The sequence below is a fragment of the Cynocephalus volans genome, chromosome 8 (assembly GCF_027409185.1).
Source record: "Cynocephalus volans isolate mCynVol1 chromosome 8, mCynVol1.pri, whole genome shotgun sequence".
Lineage (NCBI taxonomy): Eukaryota > Metazoa > Chordata > Mammalia > Dermoptera > Cynocephalidae > Cynocephalus > Cynocephalus volans.
In genome coordinates, this window is record NC_084467.1 from 99,628,142 (window position 1) to 99,650,485 (window position 22,344).

Sequence of the window (22,344 nt, forward strand, 5' to 3'; positions counted from 1 at the left end):
TGCTGTTGAATTGTTTAAGTTCCTTACACATTCTTGATATTAACCCCTTGTCAGATGTGTAGTTTGCAAATATTTTCTCTGTTGTTGTTCTCTGTTCTGTGTTGTCTCTTCAATCTGTTAACAGTTTCCTTTGATGCATGAAAGCTTTTTAGTTTGATGTAAACCCATTTGTCTATTTTTACCTATATTGCTTGTGCTTTTGAAGTCTTATTTTAAAAATCCTTTCCCAGCCGCCCTCGCCTCCACCGAGAAAGATGGCGGAGGAACCGGAGTCTGTACTTCCCTTTCCTCCCTCAACTGCTGCTGGCGGCGAAGGACTGACAGACGTCTCCCCAGAAACAGTCACTCCGGAGCCTCCTTCTTCCGCTGCAGTATCCCCTGGGACGGAGGAACCTGCCGGCGACACCAAGAAAAAAATTGACATCTTGCTAAAGGCTGTGGGAGACACCCCTATTATGAAAACAAAGAAGTGGGCTGTAGAGCGAACCCGAACCATCCAAGGACTCATTGACTTCATCAAAAAGTTCCTTAAACTTGTGGCTTCAGAACAGTTGTTTATTTACGTAAATCAGTCTTTTGCTCCTTCCCCAGACCAGGAAGTTGGAACCCTCTATGAGTGTTTTGGCAGTGATGGTAAACTGGTCCTACATTATTGCAAATCTCAGGCATGGGGATGAACCACAGAAAAGAACAACTTGCTACTTTAAATGAATTTCCACAGAGGAACCAGCTCTGAAAAGTTTTGGTGCTTGTGGCAAGAGACTTAACAGATATGACTCATGTATCTATTCATATATCTACTGTGACCCATGTTTATGTGTAAGCAAACATCCATAGAGTGGATGGACTCACAAAAATGCGATTTGTATTAATACACAAATTGTTATAAAAGATTGACGTTAGAGTGCAAAAAAAAATAAAAATAAAAATAAAAAAATAAAAAAATAAAAATAAAAAATAAAAATCCTTTCCCAGTCCCATGTCATGGCTCGTTTCTGCTGCGTTTTCTTCTAGTAGTTTTATAGTCTAAGTATTAATTATTGAGGTTTAGCATTAGGTGTACCACATAGGTGGTTTTGTAAAATCCTCACACAACCCTGTGAGGTTTGGAACACATCTGTTTGGGGCACATTTTTCTCGTGACATAATCATCAGTTGTACAATAATAGCAAGTTAATATATGATGCATTATAATGATATTGTCTTTAGATAGTTAGCCTTTATTGTCAGTGGGGTTTACCTTGTATTAAAATAAAGAATTTGAGGGGCCGAGCCCGTGGCACACTCGGGAGAGTGTGGCACTGGGAGCGCAGCGGCGCTCCCACCGCGGGTTCGGATCCTATATAGGACTGGCCAGTGCACTCACTGGCTGAGTGCCGGCCACGAAAAAGACAAAAAAATAAATAAATAAATAAATAAAATAAAGAATTTGAGCTGTTGGAAATCGTTATTGATTCTGTTTGAGGGGAAAATCCCCACTGTTCTTCTTTGAAGCTTCTGGATTTAAGATAATTAAAGAGGATCCTAAGATTGCAAGGTTTAAAACACTATTATGGTGTACAACTACCTACTTGCGGGATCAGGATTTTTGGTCTGCATAACCAAAAATAAAATTTAGAAGTAAACAGGATACATGAGATTGCAACTATCATCTGACATCTCAATTTCAAATTTTTCTATTCATCAAAGCAACCTCTTGATTATTACATTATTGACTTTAATATGTTAATATTATGAATCTTAACTTATAAAACATTTATGTATATAAAATGCCTTTTTAATCTGTTTAATATATTGGGGTTCTGCATGAAATTGAATTTTGAAAGGAGTTTCTCTGCTCTCCCATTATCTCACTTGATCTCACACTGAGGGTATTATTATTATTATTATTCCCATTTTACAAATAAGGAAGGAGAGGCTCAGAGAGGCTATCTGACTTGCCCAAGGTAAACAAACAAACAAACAAACATATAAATAAATAAGCAAGTAGGTGGCAGAGCTAGGACTTGAAACCAGTTCTTCCAATTGCAAATTTAAACTTCTTTCCATTGCACCACACTGCTCTCTCTACTCATTCCCAAGTTCCTGGGAATATGTGCACAAAGGCTGGTCCTCACCCAGAGGACATTCAAGTCCAGGATACACTGAAAATAGTCCGTTTGGGGTGGAAGGTGAGAGGAAGTAAAAGCAGCAGTGGTTGTTGCAATAGCTTCCTAGGCCGAGAATTCTCCCCAAGGGTCCAGCAGGCTGCCTGAGAGTGATAAGTTTTCTTCCCCAAACCTAGCAAACCCAATACTCTATCCTGGAGTGAAGAGGAGTAAATTCACAGGAATTCCACTCTGCCAGGAGCTCCAAGGGAGGGAGAGGAGCTCAGACCACTCTCTAAAACCATTCTGCAAATGCTGCTCATTCTCCCTTTGGCTAAGTGCATGGAGGCTGTTGGAAAGGAACTAAAAAAACATAAACCTCTTTTCCAGGGTGGGGTGTTAATGCTTCCTTTGGTTTTGGAGACTCGAGTTGAGGCAGGAAGATATAACTTTGGCCCTATGAGCTCTTTCAACCTTGTACGTTACTCATCTTCCAGAATGAGAGAGTCATTAGATGCATGACCAGCTTCACTTACAGACATTTGCATCGTCCAGTCACTGTCAGGGGCCCATTAGTTGATTAATCAATGGGTATGCACTACCCCTGGTGCTTCCTGTTCCAGAGCCTTAGGTCCCCTGCAGCAAGGTGGAGTGAAGGAAATGTCGGCAACCAGTCCTCCACTCTTCTCCCTGGTGGTCCCCCAGGCTGACATGTGGTAAACCTTTGGGCTTTACTTCACTCCCCCTTCCACTTTACATTGTGTCTGAATTGCTCTTTGCAGTTTAATACCACCTCTTCCTGATCCTGAAACACACCTAGGAAGTCACACCTCCTCTCCAATCTCTTGTCCTGTGCAGTACTATGCTTTCCTCCTCTTGGAACTACCCTTCCCTTGAACACTGCTCCACTCTCCAACCACATGCTTTGAGGGAGAGCTGCCACGTTCCTACCAAACCACACCCTCAGCCAGATTTGGTTGGTCCAGAGGTCAGCATTCCCTGCATGTTACAATGGAATTCACTCTTGATGGAATAAGAAAAGCTAATATTTACTGAGCAGTGTTCTAGGCACTTCACTGATATTAACCCACTTAATCCTTACCCCAATCTTATGAAATAGACATTGTTACTATCCTAATTTGCAGATAAAGAAACTGAGGCACAGAGAGTTTAAGTAATTTGCTCAAGTTTACTCAGCTAGAAAGCCCCAGGGCCGGCCTGTGGCTCACTCGGGAGAGTGCGGTGCTGATAACACCAAGGCCCCGGGTTCGGATCCCATATACGGATGGCCGGTTTGCTCACTGGCTGAGTGTGGTGCAGACCACACCAAGTCAAGGGTTAAGATCCCCTTACCGGTCATCTTTAAAAAAAAAAAAAATAGAAAGCCCCAGAGCCAGGATTCAAATCCAGGTGGTCTGGTGTGCCCCCTCCTTCCTCACCCCTTCTTCCTCCTCTTTCCCCTCCTTCTCTTTCATAAGGTTTTAAACAGACAGAAAGACAGACAGAATAGTATAATGAATTCCCATACACCCATCACCTCAATTTAACAACTTCTAACATTTTGCCATATTTGCTTTACCTATTTTTTAAAGTCTCTAATAGATAAGGAATTTTTAAACTAACATTGCCAAAATACCATGATCACACTCAACTAAATTAACAGTAATTTCTTCATATTATCTAATAGTCAATTCATGTTCAATTTTTTTCTGATTATATCAAAAAATATAGTTCTTTTATTTAAATCAGGATCCTAAGTTTACACATTGCATTTGGTTGATACATCTAAGTCTCTTTTAATCTATAACACTGCCCCTTTTTTTCTAAAGTAATTAATTTATGGAAGAAACTTAGTCATTTGTTCTGTAGTATTTCTCACATTCCAGGTTTGGCTGTGTATTCTCGTGGAACGTTTGGCATTTACTCTACTGTAAACTACTAGTTAGATCTAGAGTACTGACTAATGTAGCACCCAGTGCCCATGCTTCTCCATTCTTCTAGCATTCATTTCTACATGCCAAAGGTCACTGTGTGAGGACTTTTTTTCTCACCATGACACACACTTCCCTGTGCTCTGGGCATCAGGAATGCAGAATTAATGTCCCCAGAAGTAACCCTCAACTAATGGATGGTTTTTTCATCCCTCAGTTGGGGTAGCTCTGAAGTGTGTTCTCCATTGTCTAAGCTCCCAGGGAGGTTGAGCTCCAGTTGCCCACAGTGTACCTGTCGCACTTTCCTACTCCCTTATTGGAGTTTTCTGGGATAACCTCCCAAATAAGTTACTTATAGTGAATCCTAGTCTCAGGGTCTACTTCTAGGCTCACATAACCAAGACAAGTAGATTCTGGTTCACATTTTTTGAGTGAATTCTTCAAAGGTTGTGTTGTAAACTTCCACTTGCCTCATACCAGTTGTATCTGAGGGAACATGATGCTCAGTTGTCCCACTTTTATTGGAGTTGAGACTGATCAGTGGGTTCAGGTAATGTCAGCGTGATCCATTTTTTAAAATAAATTTCCCAAGAAGCCTAATGGTTGCCTAGATTCATTATTTTCATCATGAGTTATAGTGATGGTAGTTTTCTGTTTCACTAATTCCTCCTGAAATTACTAGCTGTGATTGTTCTGTTAAAAAGAATGTATCAAACAAACAAACAAACAAAAAACTCAGCTGGTCCGAAGGCAGTGAGTTATCTCAATCGATTGTTCACAGTTAGTTACAGATCGAACTCCTTGTTCTACTCTCCCCCGCTTCTTACTACTGCACTTGACTAGTATTAAAAAAAAAAAAAAAAGTAAAAAACAACTTATCCACTCTGTTAACCTGAATATAATTTTTACAAAAAGACAGGATAAGTGCTGCACTGATTGTTTTCTTTTTATTTACCAATTTTCAGAAAAATGAGCTGGTGTCCCAGCAACCACCAAAGATGACAAATGATAGCTTTTTTTAAAAAAAGCATAATTATGAACTCTTAGATTTTATATTCTTGACATGTTATAATTTATTGCTGTCATTATTCTCTTGATGATCATATTTTCACAGCTTTGGATAGTGGGAGCCCAGTCAAGTTGACTGCTGTGTCCTTTTGACATCACCTCAAAAGTCTTCAAGAGTTTCCTTGATTTCAGGCAGGACAAGAAGACCCAGGCTTCTCTTGCACATTTCCAGCTTCAGCCTGGAACTAACCATTTCTCCAAACAGCCCTGATTCCTTTCCATAGAAAATGATATTTGAGAACACAACATGAACAGTAGCAGGACTCATTGCTACCAGCTTGTCACTGCTTCTAGGACTTTTTGGTGAACAGAGCTGAGAAATACATATTTCTTAGAAAGAAAAAATGATATTACAAGTTCATACTGTTATTTTCAACTCAAAATATATATGACAGAATTTGCATTTCACTTCTTTGGTTTTAGTATTTGTATCTCATTTGATTTGTATCTCTTGTCTCTTACTCTGAAAATTTTATTTTATTTTACGTTATTTATTTATTTATTTTTAAAAGATGACCAGTAAGGGGATCTTAACCCTTGACTTGGTGTTGTCAGCACCACGCTCTTCCAAGTGAGCTAATCGGCCATCCCTATATAGGGATCTGAACCCATGGCCTTGGTGTTATCAGCACCACACTCTCCTTAGTGAGCCACGGGCCAGCTCTCTGAAAATTTTAGATCTTAAAAACATGAATATAATGAATATAATATAGTGTGGCACACTGCATTAAAGTCTCTATTTCTCCACTTCTTTCTGCATCTGTATCTTTTACCATGTGTCTTTTTAAGTCTCTCACTAAAGAAGTTGAGTCGGTTTTACCACCCCTTGAGACTGGGCTGGCCTGTGCCAAGCTCTGGCCAATAGAATGAACCAGAAGTGACAGGGTGCCAGTTCCAAGGTCAGGCATTAAGTTTCCTTGGCTACTTCTACTTATTCACTTAACCTTTACCAAGACCTTGAGAATACACGTGGATAAGCCAGTTGGATGCATGCGAAGTAGAGCTGAGTCCCCCCAGTCATCCCAGCATAGCTAACCTAGATCAGCCAACAGCTAGTTGTTCCTTCCGTTATTTACTATTGAAAACATAAGTGATCATACATATGTATTTATATTCTCCTCTCTATTATTTTCATAGGAAATAAAGTACCACCAATTGGGTGCCTTAAAACAACAGAAATTGATTCTTCACAATTCTGGAAGCTGCAAGTCAAAAATCTAGGTGTTGGCAGGGCCATGCTCTCTCTGAAGCTTCTGGAGATTTCTTCCTTTCCTCTTCCTAGCTTCTTGTGGTGCTGGCAACTCTTGGTGTTTAGTTGGTAGCCGCATTACTCTAGTCTCTGCCTCCATTATCACGTGGCCTTCTCCATGTCTCTGTGTCTAAAATTTCCACTTCTTATAAGGACACAACTCACTGGATTAGGGCCCATCTGTATTAGCCCATTTTTGTGTTGCTATAACAGAATACCTGAGACTGGGTGTTTATAAAGAAAACGACATTTATTGCTTATGGTTTCTGAGGCTGAGAAGTCCAAAGTCCATCTGGAAGTGGTGACAGTGACCCAGGGGTCTCACGTTACAAGATGGTAGAAGCAGAGACAGCAGAGAGAGACAAACAGACAGACAGACTCTCTTCTTTTAAAGCCCTCAGAACCACACCCCTGACCACCATTTTTAATCCATTCACTACTGCACAGTCCTACAATCCAATCACCTCTTCTAGACTCCACCTTTCAACTACCGTAATAGGATTTCCCACCCTCTTAACAGTCACAGTGGGGGCTAAGTTTCTAATACATAAAACTTGGGGGACACAACTCAAGCTTCAGAGAGCTTTGGGGGGACATAATTCAATTCACTACACCATCCAAATACAGTATGACTTCATATTAACTTGATTATATCTACAAAGGCCCTATTTCCAAATAGTCATATTCATAGGTGGTGGGGGTTAGGACTTGAACATATCTTTTGGAAGACACAATTCAACCCACTACAACCCCACCACCACCTTTTTTACACAAAATAATAGCATATTATTCACACATATTTAGTGTCTGCTTGCAGAGTCCACATGAATCTGGCATGACCTGGTTTCTGCTTCCCAAGATCAATTTGGCAGCACTGTAGAGGCTAAATTGGAGGTAGCAAGTCAAGGAGGCCTATCAGGAATAAATTTCATAGGTCCAGGTAACAGAGGGCGAGTGTCAAGAGTGTTGACTTAACAAAGTTCAACACCCATGTGGACAACTTCCCGAACACTTCAAAGCTTCCTTCTCAGCTCTCCAATCACTCCCATGACCATTCCCTGGATTTGCATCATGGTGAACACTACTAGCTACCTCTGTTTAAAACAAAGCTCGTTGGCAGCCAGCCCGTGGCTCACTTGGGAGAGTGTGGTGCTGATAACACCAAGGCCACAGGTTCGGATCCCGTATAGGGATGGCCAGTTAGCTCACTGGGTGAGCGTGGTGCTGACAACACCAAGTCAAGGGTTAAGTTCCCCTTACCGGTCACCTTTTAAAAAATTAATTAATTAATTAATTAATTAATTAAATAAAACAAAGCTTGTGATCTCCTCCTTCCATCCCCCCACCCCCACCTATGTACCATATTCCTCCTATACCCTCTATCTTGGTGACTGGCACCACCATCTATAAGTCAGCCAAGGCAGAAACTTGATATCATCCTTGATTCTTCCCTGTCCTCAACCCTAACCATTTTACATTCATTCAAAGAAGCAGCATGGGCCGGCCTGTGGCTCACTTGGTAGAGTGTGGTGTTGATAACACCAAGGCCCCAGGTTCAGATCCCTATACAGGGATGGCCGGTTAGCTCACTTGGGAGAACGTGGTGCTGATAACACCAAGTCAAGGGTTAAGATCCCCTTACCGGTCATCTTTAAAAAATAAAAAAAACAGCAGCATGGAACACTTGCTGTATTTCAGGCACAGTGCTGGGTGGTAGCAATACAAAGAATATTTAGGCATAGTGTCTGCACTCGAGGAGCTCACAGTCAAGTGAAAAATTATAAAGATAAGTGGAATCACCTTTTATTTTATTTTTTTCCATTTTACTGATGGAGAGACTATAAAAGGAAAATTTGCCAGAGCCTAGTGCAGGTAAGTGGCATGACTAGGACTCAAATTCAGGTCTGTGTGACTCCACAAGAATAATTTTTTTTTTTCCTCCACTTGGTGGCCAGAAATTCCTGCTCATTTTCTCTTCTAGTGTTGAGGTCTTCTCCATTGCTAATGCCACTGCTTTAGTCATAAGCTCATTATCTCTCCCCTGGGTCATTGAAATTTCCTCCTAATTGGCCTCCTTGCCTTGCTGCCTCCAATTCTCCTCTATACTACTGCCAAAGGGATCTTGGAAAGCAGTAATCAGGTCACGCTATTCCCTGTCCCACAGGATAAAATCCACACTGCTCAACAAAGCTGTTGAGGACATTCGTGGCCTGACCTCTGCACACCTTTCTGGCCTCACCATTCAAGGCACACCTACTCTCACCCACCTCAGATCTCCAGTCCCACTATATCACTTCGGTTCCCCAAACTGACCTTGGGCAAGTTTCTTAACCACTCTGGGCTCAAGGTTCCTCATTTGTAAGACAGGAGTAACAATAAAACCTACCACATAGGGCCATTGCGAGCATTAAGTTAAAGAATATATATGTATATTCTCTTAGAATATAGCTCTAAGAATCACACTGGGGGGCCGGCCCATGGCTCAGTGGCTCACTTGGGAGAGTGTGGTGCTGATAACACCAAGGCCATGGGATCGCATCCCTATATAGGGATGGCCGGTTGGCTCACTGGGTGAGCATGGTGCTGACAACACCAAGTCAAGGGTTAAGATCATTTTTTAAAAAGATGATCACCGGTCATCTTTAAAAAAAAAAAATCACATTGGGCATGTTCACACATCCAATAAATGTAGACATCACTGTTATTGATATCGGGATGTCTTTCCTCCCTCTGCCCAGGAAACCTAGTATCTTTCAAGGCTCACCCTCTTACTATAAAATCTTTTCAGATATCCCCAAGTAGAACTGGCCATTGCCTCTGGGTGTCCCCACTGTGCAGCACACAACCTTCCAGCAGAGATTTACTGCATTCTGCTCACTCATTAGTTAACCTGTCTGTCTCCCCTCCTGCCTATAAATCCCTTGATTACAAAGACTGTGTCTCATTGACCTTGTTTCCTAGCACCGTATGGTGCCTGGTTCCTGGTCAGTGCTCAGTAACAGTTTGGCCAGTGGATGAATAAATGAATAGGTTATTGATCTTCTCTGGCTGAGGACCTTGGCTATCTGGACAGAGGATGTCATATCCATGCCCCTGACTGGACTCTTCTCACTGTACCTGGAAACTTATGTTTCCCACTCCTGAAAAAGAGGTTGCTAATCTCCTGTCACTCCTGCTCCCAGCACGCCCCCCTCCTCCGGCCCCAACATCTGGCTCTGCCTGATGAAATGCTAGATTATTGATGACTCCCATTCAGCTTGTCCAGTTAAAGCCACCTCCCACAGCTGTTTGAATTTCATCAGAGGCTTTAGCAGCCTTTCTCCCAGCCCCCAAATCCACATTTGGAGGGGAGATTTCAGTAAGGAACATTCAGATCAGCAGCACCTACGTGCAGGTTCGTTTTTCTTCCTGTCTGTCTCCAGGTGTGCAGGAAGCAGACAAGCGACTTGGAGGGAGCCAGGATGACAAAGGGAACTCAAAGATGCCTTACTTCCTCTCAGAACAAATTAATTTGTGTCTGAGGAAACCTGAGTAAAGCTTTACTGGGGGGGCTGGAAGAGTGGAAGGGATTTAATGTGAAAAATGAAGGTCCTCCTGGATTTAGGTCTAGAGACACCCAAACTCAGTGTGTATTCTTCCCGCCTCTGCTTCTTCAGGGCTATTGCTGAGGCCCTCAGAAGACCACCTCTTCCATCCACCTAACAGCTCTTGAGACCCGGGCAGCTTCCTTTACTCTAACTCTGCTCAGCTCAGAGATGGGCATAATGCTTGTTTCTGAGGAAAGACGAAGGCTGGGAGTTGGGGTGGGACTTCCATGTGGGCCCTGGTACTACTGTGATCTAGCTGTGACATGGGCAAGTCATCGCTCTTCTCTGGGCCTCAGCTTCCTAATGTACAAATTGGGAAGTGGAATCTCAGGCTGGTTTGCTTCACACGGCTGCTGTGAGGGTGCAGTGCGGTTGTGGAAATCCCTTGTTCACTCATCAGACCTTCCCATGTTGGAAAAACTCAAGATTAAAAATTATTTGGTGCTAGGAGTTATGGCCAACGTCCAATGGGTAAAAGAAATTTGCCCACGAGAATCAGGTGATAGGAAAGGGAAAAGAGTTTATTTCTGGCAGCCAGCGCTACGCAGGCCAATCGAAGTGCGCAGTCCCGAGTTGAAACCTCTCGCAGCTTTTATTTTTAGCTAGGCGGGAATTGTTTGCACCTGACACAATCTAGCCAATGCAAGCAAGCCAGCGATACATAAGCTAATTTTGTGGGTAGCCCTGTAGCCCCTCCCCACCCTGGATTCCCCATAGGGACTTTTCAGGCTAAAATGGCAGAGCCGCCTAAAATGGCATTGGCCATGCTACTCTGTTTATTCCCCCATTTATTTTAGCAAGCGACTTGTACAGAAGCAGAATGCATATGTTAAGGTTAGTAGGGGTTGGGGCGTCCCTTAACATTCCCCCCTGTTGTTGTAGCTATAGCAAAGCATTGCTATCTTAGAGGTTGAATTTTAAAAAGCACGTTAAAGTCTCTTTAGTCTTATCTTAGTTGGGTGGTCGGTGGTCTGGACGCTCCAGCAGTCGGTGTTGGGGTTTGAGTTCGGTGCTGGTTTGACATGAGTCCAATGCATCCAAGCATCCTTTCCGGCAACCTTTATAGCTGTGGGCGTGCTGAGGATCACCAGGTATGGTCCAGTCCAGCGGGGCTGGAGGGACGAGGCAGTTAACTTCTTTATGTACACCAAGTCCCCGGGTTGAGGGATGGGTCCGGGTGGCTCCTGCTTTGGAAGGGAAGCGTTAGCATTTAGTTTGTTTCTGATTTGTGAACAAATCTGTTGTAGGGTTTGAAGTTCCCCCAAAATAGGGGCAGGCAGCTTTTGGGGGTCAGCCTCCATTGGCACCCTGGGTAATAGGGGTGGGGGGCGACCGAAAAGAATTTCATAATGTGTATATCCTTGTTTATATGGGGAATTTTTTACCCTTAATAGTGCAAAGGGAAGGAGGTCTATCCAGTTTCGCCAGTTTCTACATGAAGCTTAGTCAAGGTTTCTTTTAAAGTTCTGTTCATGCGCTCAACCTGTCCTGAACTTTGAGGGCGGTAGGCGCAATGTAACTTCCATTTTATTCCCAAACATTTGGCCAATTGTTGGGATATTTGTGCCATAAAGGCAGGTCCATTATCTGACCAGAGGGTTGTGGGTAGCCCAAACCGGGGTAAAATTTCATTGATTAATTTTTTTACTACTATAGAGGCTGTTTCAGACTTGGTAGGAAACGCCTCAACCCATCCAGAATATATATCTACTAATACAAGCAGGTATTTGTATCCATACCTTCCAGGCGTAACTTCAGTGAAATCAACTTCCCAATGTTCTCCTGGAGTATTACCTGTTTGTTGAACTCCAGACAATCGATGAGTGACCTGTTTAGAGTTTACTTGAGTACACGCAAGACATCGGTTAGTTAATGATTCAACAATTTTTGATGCATTATTAAAATTAAATGATTGTCTAATTAATTCTAATAGCTTTTTTCCCCCTAAATGGGTGGCTTGGTGAATTTCATGAGCCAAGCATTGACCCATTTTTTCTGGTAGCCATATGGCTTTGTCCTTTGATTCATACCACCCAGTGGTTATGTTTTTTTGGTATCCCGATGTTTCAGCCTTTTCCTCGTCTTCTGGAGAGTACTCAGGTTTCAGTGGCAAATGAGGTTGTGGTAGCAAAGGTGCTATGATTGATGTCCCGGTTGGTTGGAGTGCCACTGTTTTAGCAGTCTTATCAGCAAAGTTATTTCCTTGAGTTTCTACAGTTGTTCCCTTTTGGTGTGCCTTGCAATGAATAACTGCAACCTTGGTTGGAAGCCAAATAGCTTCTAATAGTGCAAGAATTTCAGGAACATTTTTAATTGTCTTTCCTTCTGAAGTGAGTAACCCTCTTTCTTTGTAGAGGGCCCCATGTACATGTACAGTAGCAAAGGCATATCTGCTGTCAGTGTAGATATTTACAGTCTTACCTTCACTAAGCTGAAGGGCCTTTGTGAGAGTGATAAGTTCTGCCCACTGGGCTGAGGCCTGGGACCCGAGAGCTTCTGCCCATAGTACTCGTTCAGGAGTAACCACCGCGGCACCTGCACACCTGAGTCCATCAACCATGTAGCTGCTGCCATCTGTGAAAAGAGTTAGCTCCACCTCCTTGAGAGGAGTGTCTTGCAACCCTGGTCGGGTGCCCTGGAAGGCGGCTAAGATTTCAAGGCAATCATGTGTGACTTCGCAGCGGTCAGGGTCACTGTCAGGGAGCAAGGTGGCTGGATTTAGGGCAACTGGGTTGGAGAATGTAATATGTTCAGGTCCAAGCAGTTGGGTCTGGTAATGAGTTAACCTTGCATCTGAAATCCATTTTCCTGGTGAGGTTTTTAGTATAGTCTCTACCCCATGAGAGTTAACAATATTTAGGAGCTGGCCCAAGGTTAACTTATTAGTTTCTTTTACTAGGAGTGCAGTTGCAGCTGTAGCTCGTAAGCATGTGGGCCAGCCGGTGGCCACTGGGTCCAGCTTGCGTGACAGGTAAGCCACCAGTCGTTTCCATGGCCCTAGATCTTAGGTTAGCATCCCCTTTGCGATGCTCTTGTTTTCAGCTACAAATAAGGTAAAAGGCTTTTCTAGATTGGGCAGTGCCAGGGCTGGGGCCTGCGTAAGAGCGGCCTTTATGTTGTTGAATGCCAATTGGAGTCTCTCAGTCCAAGTTATTTGACCCCTGGTCCCTTAGTAGCCTCATAGAGGGGCTGGGCCATTTCAGCAAAGTTGAGAATCCATAAGCGACAGTATCCTGCGGCTCCTAGGAATTCTTGAATTTGTCTTTTAGTCTTTGGCTCTGGTACATTTAGGATGGCTGTTATGCGGTCAGGGGACAATTTACTTTCCCCTGCACTTAAGATATATATCCCAAATATGTTGCCATCAGGGAGCAAAGTTGGGCCTTTTTAGCGGATACCCGGTATCCTAGGTATTGTAAGGTCTTTAATAAATCCCCTGTGGTTTGTTTACAAATCTCCAGGGTGGGTGCAGCCAACAGCAAGTCATTGACATATTGTAACAGTGTTATATTTGATCCCCACTTTACCTTGAAATCTTGGAGGTCTCGGTTCAGCACTTCATCAAACAGCGTAGGTGAGTTTTTAAATCCTTGGGGTAGTCTAGTCCATGTTAGTTGACCAGAGTAGCTTCCATCTGGGGCTTCCCATTTAAAGGCGAACAGAGGCTGGCTGGTTTTGGCTAGGGGCAGACTGAAGAAGGCATCCTTTAAATCCAACACTGTATAAACCTGATGGAGGGGATTAACCACGCTCAACAACGTATAGGGATTTGGTACAGTTGCATGGATAGTTTCTACCCTCTTATTGACTTCCCAGAGGTCCTGGACAGGCCTGTAGTCATTTGTCCCTGGCTTTTGGACTGGTAACAGGGGAGTATTTCAGCTAGACTTGCAAGGCACTAGTATCCCTTCTTGCTTTAATTTATTGATGTGAGGTTCTATCCATTGTCGTGCCTTTAACGGAAGAGAGTATTGTTTTACTCTGATGGGGGTGGCAGTTGCCATGAGCTGGACCACTATTGGAGGTTGGTGCCTTGCTAGCCCAGGGGGATTAGACTCAGCCCAGATCTGGGGCACAAGTTTCATGTAATAAGCTAGCAATTCTTGGTGGTTGGAGGTTTTATCCTCCTGCAATTGTTCTGGCAAGAGCTTATATTCTTCGGATGAAGGCAGTGTCACCAAAAGGGTGGCAGGTTGCTCCAAGCTTAGTGGAGTAGCCTGTGACTGAAAAGTGATAGTTGCTCCCAGTTTGTGGAGTAAATCTCCGCCCAATAAAGTCACTGGACAGTCAGGCATTAAAATGAACGAATGAGTGACTGTGTTCTTGCCTAAGCTGGTGAGTCACCCTTCTGTCCATGAACAAAATTTAGTTTTCCCTGTTGCCCCTTGAATGGCAATGGGGGGCTTATTGCTAGGCAAGTCTGCTTAGAGTATGTAGCCCCCATGTCCACCAGAAATGATACTGGTTTTCCTTATAGTAGGCACATTGGTCTTTATCCAACGGTGGGCGTTTTTTCGCCCCCATGTTGACTGCTCCATTAGGGGCCTGAGGTTTCTTGGGTTGGCCTTGTGTGGCCAGCAGAACCTTAGTTAGTCTTTTAAGCTGCTTATCTTCAGGTGGGTTGCGATTTTCAAAAACCTTTTGGGCTATTTCTACCAACTCTGAAAGAACCTTGCCCTCAAATCCCTCTAATCTCTGCAACTTCCGTTTTATATCGGGTGCAGACTGAGTTACAAAGGCCAAATTAATTGCCCTTCGATTTTCAGGTGCTTCCGGGTCTATGGGTGTATAGATCCGGTCCGCCTCTAGGAGGCGCTCTAAGAATGCACCTGAAGATTGGGCGGGCTGTTGGGTTACTTCACTAACCTTAGATAGGTTTGTGGGTTTTTGGGCTGCAGCTTGAACCCCTCGTAACAGGACCTGGTGAAACCGATCGTGAGCCTCCTTACCTCTATTACCATTTGGGTCCCAATCGGGGCGGCGGGTGGGGAAAACAGCAGCCAATCACTCAGGGTCATCCGTGGGGAGACCATTGGGGCCCAGGACAGCCCGTTGGGCCTCTTGGCGGAAAAGGAAGGGTTCTGGTTTTTCTGGTTGTAAAGATCACTGGTGGTAAAGGGAACATATACCATAAAAGGGCCGTTTCCTGGAGGGAAAGCAGTTAAGGAAGGTGAAGAAGGGGAAAAGCAGAGGAAGGAGAGGACACTGGTGGGGCGGGACTCTGGAGATGATAAGAGGCCCCAGAGCGGGTGTGGGGGGGAGATAAGTGGGTTAGACACTTGGGTGGGGTCCTCTGCGTAAGGTGGAGGGCAGTTGATCAGGTCCGGCTCCTCTGGAGCAGTTGATAAAACTTGCTTAGAGGCAGAATCAGGGCGCTGCTTTGTCAGGAGAATGGCCGCAGTTTCTCGGCGGCGAGCATTTTTCTTTAAACCTGGAAAACATCTTTTTAACCAAGGAGGAGGGCAAGACAGAGTTTCAGTCCAAATGAGAATATAAGGTATCTGATCAGGGTGTCCGGGTTTTCTGAAGATGACCCATCTGACAGCCTGAACTAATGGGGGGCTAAGAGAGCCCTCTGATGGCCAGCGACATTGAAGGCCGGCCAATCAGTCTCACAAAGAACTCGCAAGACTTCAGGGTCCACGGAGGCCCCAAAGTCTGCAGCCTTCTCTCAGAAGGTGTTAAAATTCATAAGAAAACATTGGAAAACAGTTGGTCTGGAGGATCCTTGTCCCACAGTGTCCTGTGGAGCAGAAATGGCCAAGCTACACTTATAACAGACAACACAAAACGACACTTATAACAAACACAAAACGAAACTAGACGAACAAAAGGACTTAAACACAGACCGAAACTAACAAACGATATGTATATAATAAAAGATTTTAAAATCAAAATGCAAGTCCCAACTACCTAAAAAAGGTCCCAACGGATCAGAACGACGTTTCGTTTGATCCACGGAAAGAGGCGTCTACGGCTGCGTCCAGCCTAGCCTTTTTCCCAACCAAGGAGTCGACTCATCAAATTCAATGGCGACTGCTGTGGGGTTTGTCTCTCTGGGGCTAAAGAACGTCTTTTCAGGAATTCACCCCTAGAGATCCAAAATGTCCCACGGCCAAAAGGACGGTTCTCGAGAGGCTTAAGGGATCCCGGACGAGCCCCCAAATGTTATAGCCAACATCGGACGGGTAAAAGAAATTTGCCCACGAGAACCGGGTGATAGGAAAGGGAAAAGAGTTTATTTCTGGCAGCCAGGGCTACGCAGGCCAATCGAAGTGCGCAGCCCCAAGTTGAAACCTCTCGCAGCTTTTATTTTTAGCTAGGCAGGAATTGTTTGCACCTGACACAATCTAGCCAATGCAAGCAAGCCAGCGATACATAAGCTAATTTTGTGGGTAGCCCTGTAGCCCCTCCCCACCCTGGATTCCCCATAGGGACTTTTCAGGCTAAAATGGCAGAGCCGCCTAAAATGGCATTGGCCATGCTACTTTTTATTCCCCCATTTATTTTAGCAAGCGACTTGTACAGAAGCAGAATGCATATGTTAAGGTCAGTAGGGGTTGGGCTGTCCCTTAACATAGGTCAGCCCATGGCTCACTTGGGAAAGCATGGTGCTGACAACACCAAGTCAAGGGTTAAGATCCCCTTACTGGTCATCTTTTATTAAAAAAAAAATTATTTTGTGTTTATGCAGTGCCTCTGTGACTAACTGTGCTTATCTACCAGGACCCTCAGTGTCCCGGCCTGCGGGACATGTAAGAACGTGGGCTCGAGGAGGACTACCTGTAGCTGGTGAAAAGGGGGAGAGACCGGAGACACGCAGAATGGAGGCAAGACAAGATTCTGATCAAGCCTCAAAATTTTATTGTTAGGCGGTTGCTTATATACATAGTGAAGAAGGGGCGGGCTGTCACAGAGTGTGGCAGCTTATGATAGGCGGAAAGGCAGGGGGGTGATAGTGGCGCGGTATGAGAAGGGGAGGTGGGAGGGGTGTTGGCTTGGCGAGCGCGGGCTTTTCTGAGGAGGAAGAGAAAGGCTTACATAAAATGGCTGTTATTTGTTAAAAATGGCGGCTATTGTTAAATATGGGTCCCGACATCTCCTCCCTTTCTGTTCAAAGACAGAAGGGAAGGCGAGCATTAACCGGGCGAGGGAGTAGGGGCCTGGCTCCCCCGTGGATTGATTTTTTGAATCCACCATCGTTGGCTCTTGGTATCTTTTGGGGGGAGGGGCAGAGCCGAAATTGATTTTTTGATAGATTAGATACCAACCCCTATGCAAGCCAGGCGTGCTCACAGGGAAACCCAGAGGAGGTCGGAGTTCTGTGACCTTCCCTTGTAATACTTTGTTTTACACTCACCCCGGTGCTCATACCCTGTTCTCCTTAAAGGGAGAGGGTAGACATGCCTCTGGTTATCATGTCGTCCCCGTAGGGAGGGAGCCATAGTAGTCTTCTCCCGCGTCCTTTGATGCCAGCCGTTGATAATGAATTTGGATAGGTTTAGAAAGGACGGCATCAACTTGTTTCTTAATTAGGTTGGTGAGATGGCGAAACGCCCAGGGACCGAAGGTTATAAGTAAAAGGAGGCAAAGAAGGGGGCCCAAGACAGGGAGGAGGTAAGGGAGGAGTCCATTAAGTCCAGTCCAGAGCGGGTTTTCGAACAATTCTTTTCTTCGCTTGATGAGGTCTTCTTGTAATTTCTTGATTTTGTCTCGGACAATGCCAGACTTGTTGGCATAGAAACAGCACCGTTCCTGTAAAGCTAAACAGATCCCTCCCTGTTCTGCAGTTAATAGGTCTAACCCTCTGCGATTTTGTAAAACTACCTCAGCTAAAGAATCAATTTGATCTTGTAAATCATTAATAGTTCCAGAGAGGGTTTGAACATCATCAATTAACTGACGAGATAATTTATTATAGGTGTTAACAGCGACCCCTATCCCCGCCCCGCCGGAGGCCACAGCGGTTGTAATCCCCAAGCCTATAAGCAAGGGAATGACTTGGAGAGCACGCCGGTGGCGTCCTGTTATAAAGTCAAGGCTAGGAAGAGGGACGGGCTCATCTCCGGGGATGATAGAAATGTCAGGGAGAAGGCTCGCTGAAACGCAGAGGCCTGTCCAATTAGTAGGGAGAAGGGTGTAGGCAAGGTTGCCTCCACAAATGAATACCTGTCCTGGAGAAGGGCAGATGGGGGTGGAAATGTTAGTTATGGAATGACAATGGGAAAAGGTGACAAATCCGACATCAACGTCATAGGAATTATTTTGTGAAAGTCCCTGGAGGCAATCAGAGAGATTGAAACCCGAGGGCTGTTTGCATGTAAAACAAGTCTTGGATTGTTGTCCCTTGTTGGTTGTTGCGGCAACAAGGGGTTTTAGGGCAGCTCCAATAGCAAGGCCGAGGGTGTGGGAGGCCCCAACCCCAGAGCAAAGCTTAATATAATCAGCAAGAGAACCGCCGCGGTGTGGGCGGATAGTTTCCTGACAGGTGGGGTTGGCATTTTCGTAAGCTAGATGTTTAATGAAGGCGCTTTCGTTTTCGCCTTCCCCAACCAATCGTTCTGCTGCATCAGTTAGTCTGCTAATAAAATCACAATATGGTTCGTCTGGTTTTTGACGAACTTTAGCCAAGGAAGTGGTGGCGGGCCCTTTGGGTGGGAGTCAGCGCCAGGCTTTTAGGCCGGCGACCTGAATTTGGGACAACAATCCTGGGGGAAAAGCAGCCTGAATTTCATTAGTTTGATAAGGAGGTCTCCCTAACATCTTGTCCCTAGTCCAAGTTTTAGAAGTTTTATTCTCTGTATTACGCTGTGCCGTTTCCCGGCAGTTTTCAACAAAGTCTGTGCGCCAGAGAACAAAGTCGCCTTCGGAGAGGGTAGCCCTAGCTAGGGAAAACCAATCATTTGGTGTTAGCCACCGATCGCTGAGGCCCTCGAGAAGTGCTAGGGTGTAGGGTGCAGTGGGTCCGTATAAACCAACTGCGGCTTTTAAATCTTTAAGATGTTTAAGATTGAGTCTACTGATATTTTTGTCCTTGGGAGAAGTTACTCAGGGTTTCAACCTCAGGTTCCTCCGTATCGGAGGCCTCCTCGGTGGAGAGGGGGTCTTGGGTGTCAGGATCATTTTGATCTTTGGTTTCGCCCTTATCTTGACTGGAATTTATGAGGGCGTGACTGCGTGTGACGGGAAAAGTTAAGACTGGTGGACTGGGTGTCTTCTTTCGTTTTTTGGGTATGGTACCTTTTAGAAGGAGCAAACTAAGTTCATGGTCAAGGGCTTTTATTTCTTTTACTAATTGGACGTGTTGTCGTTTTTGTTGAAGCGTGGATTTGAGGGAGGAAATTTGTTGGGTCAGGGAAGAATTTATTTCTTGTAGGGGGTTGTTTTGAAGGAGTTTCTCAGGCACAGGGCATAGGGGGCCCACAAAGGGAGGAAGTGGTTGAGGAGGGGATAAGGGGGGGTTGGTGGGGAGCGGAGGGCGGCGGATGAAGAACTGGCGCAGTAAGCTGCCAGGAATCCTCGTTATCATAATGAGCTGCCTGTTCATCTAAGGTCTCTTGGTCCTCGGGGGAAAGTTGATCGTTATGAGGGGTGAAGGAAGTAAGGGAGGGGTATAATTTTGGAGCTGTTTTACGAGTCTTTTTAGAGGGGTTAGTTTCAGGGCAGATTGTCTGAAGGGTCTTTTCAGGGGGATCAGCATCATGGCTGTTAAGTCCCTCCGGCATGCCTATTACGACAGAGGGGCAAGTTGAGGGGGGGCGAGAACCATCCTTAAGGGCTGTCTCCCCCACTTGTATTATGTTTTTGATATCCGGGTCCTGAGAATGGGTTTGTAAAATGTCATTAATTAAATTCCAGTAGGAAAAGGTAGACACAGGGACCTTGCTGGGGCCAAAAGTACGATAGTAATCATTGAGACAGTCACCAACCCGTTTTTAGTATTTATGATCAATGGTACCCTCTTGAGGAAACCAGGGGCATACATCAGTTAAGAAATTGAAAAAACTTCGGAGATCTTTCTTTTTAGCCTTAATTCTGCGCATCTTGAGGGAATCCTTAAGCCCCTTAAGGAAGAGCTCGTGAGAGCTCAATTCCTGTCCCATGATAATCACCTACTCACCGGTCTGATGTCCACTGGGGCGGCTAGTCCAGCGACGATCAAAATCGAGTCTTGTCCCGAGGATTGATCACCCACGGGCTCGAAACGAGCTCAGGAGCTCAGGGTATGCCTGACCAGGCGTCTTCCGAGTAGGTGCCAGCAACGTTGTTCCGTGCCTCGGGCCCCACGTTTGGGCGCCAGAATGTCCCGGCCTGCGGGACATGTAAGAACGTGGGCTCGAGGAGGACTACCTGTAGCTGGTGAAAAGGGGGAGAGACCGGAGACACGCAGAATGGAGGCAAGACAAGATTCTGATCAAGCCTCAAAATTTTATTGTTAGGCGATTGCTTATATACATAGTGAAGAAGGGGCGGGCTGTCACAGAGTGTGGCAGCTTATGATAGGCGGAAAGGCAGGGGGGTGATAGTGGCGCGGTATGAGAAGGGGAGGTGGGAGGGGTGTTGGCTTGGCGAGCGCGGGCTTTTCTGAGGAGGAAGAGAAAGGCTTACATAAAATGGCTGTTATTTGTTAAAAATGGCGGCTATTGTTAAATATGGCTCCCGACACCTCAGAAGTCAGCCCAGTTAATCACCAGTTGCCTGCTCAAGCCACGTGAATTTGGAGAAACCAAAACTTAAAGAGCCCACCTCACTGCCTATAAAAAGCCTTATAAGATTCAGGGCGGGTTCCCAAGATTTCAGAATGCGAGTTTGCCTGGGTCCCGCTAGCATAAAATAAACTTTCTGACTCTCCAAACCACCGAGGGTCTGGAGCTTCGTTGCCACGTCTGTTCCATAACACCCAGACTTGTCTTTCCTGCTCATTGTTTCCTGCTCGTCCCAGCACCTGAGAGAGATGCTGGCACAGAATAGGAGCTCAATAAAAACATGCTGAATAAATCATTGTAAAAGTGCCCATTGGCTGTCCAAGACCATTACACGGGATTGTGTTTGTTGTAGCTCAGTCTGGTTTATGGCCCCTCCAACCACACTGGCTACTTCAGACAAGAAAGGGAATGAAGAGCCATGGCCCCACGCTTCCCTCTGCCACCTCCATCTTCTTTCCCAGTGACAGGCATGGAGTAAGTTCTGTCATGCTCACTCTTCAATCTGCCATATTTCTGAAGAACTTTATAAATTCTTAATGCTTTCACATTCATTATTATATTTAATCTTCTAGCAATAGTTGAAGAAAGCAGGTCAAGTGGGGAAGCCAAGGTCCAACATGGTGAAGTGACCTGCTCAGGGACACACCGTCCCTCCAGTTTCTCTGCCCTCCCTGTTTACACAATGTTCCCCCTGCTGCAGATGCTGCTCCTTTTATTAACTGCTACTTTGAGACTCGTCTCTGGGCCTTCTAATCCTGGGTCAGAGGCCTCTGCAAGCACTCCTTCTCACTGCACCTTGAGTTTACCTCTCTTATGGCTCAGATCCAGTCTGCGTCTGCCCTGCTAAACTGGGAGCTTCCAGAGGACAGGGACTGTGCCATTCATCTGTATATCTGTAAACCTAGCACTGTACCTGGTACACAGCTTTACAAAAGTCTGATAAATGGGGCCAGCCCATGGCTCACTCAGGAGAGTGCGGTGCTGATAACACCAAGGCCACAGGTTCAGATCCTATATAGGGATGGCTGGTTAGCTCACTAGTTGAGCGTGGTGTTGACAACACCAAGCCAAGGGTTGAGATCCCCTTACCGGTCATCTTTAAAAAAAAAAAAGAAAGTCTGATAAATGAATGGACAGATTAACCATGCACAGAGTGGTTAAGTGGTTTGCCTAAGGTCACTCAGCTAGGATTATAAACTGAAAAACAAACATTTAAAAAAAGTTGAATAAGGGCCGGCCGGTGGCTCACTCGGGAGAGTGCGGTGCTGATAACACCAAGGCCCCGGGTTCGGATCCTAGGGAAAAAAAAAAAAAAAAAAAAGTTGAATAAGTGCACTATAAACTCAGGTCTTCTCAGTATTTTCCAGTGTCTTCTGCCCGTATCCTGGCTTCTAGTGCTCTCTGCTCCCTGCTGCCTTCTCATGAGTGCCCATCACAGAATGGAGGTGCTAGGGAGAAAGACCCTGGACTTGCTATTTATAGCCTGTTAAGGGAGTGCCAGAACTTAAGAGAGAGAGAGAACCTGCCCCAGGAAGTTGAGTGGTTTCCTGCTGCCCCTTTGCCAAAGTAGGCTGGTCTGGGGTCACTACCCCTTGCATTTCAGATTTCCACACCTCACAAGGTCAGTAATGGGCAATCAGACTGGCCTGTAGCCTATACAGTTCCTGAACTTATGAAACCCCTTTAGCAAGGCAAGGGAAAGGATACCAATGGTCT

At 45.1% G+C, this 22,344-nt stretch overlaps 2 protein-coding genes across 2 annotated transcripts in view; one reads left to right on the plus strand and one right to left on the minus strand.

The window, feature by feature from the left end:
* Window positions 1-249: 249 nt before the first annotated feature.
* On the plus strand, window positions 250-903 carry LOC134384943 (ubiquitin-like protein ATG12). The gene has a single exon (XM_063106763.1). It carries the CDS (start codon window positions 255-257, stop codon window positions 675-677), a length of 423 nt encoding a protein of 140 aa, XP_062962833.1. The 5' UTR covers window positions 250-254; the 3' UTR covers window positions 678-903.
* A 19,237-nt stretch (window positions 904-20,140) lies between these two features.
* The window catches only part of LOC134384237 (monocarboxylate transporter 1-like), a 52,167-nt gene continuing 49,963 nt past the window's right edge, over window positions 20,141-22,344 (minus strand). The window contains exon 5 of the mRNA XM_063105813.1: window positions 20,141-20,233. Within this exon, the coding sequence (XP_062961883.1) occupies window positions 20,141-20,233 (93 nt within the window). The remainder of the gene's footprint in view (window positions 20,234-22,344) is intronic.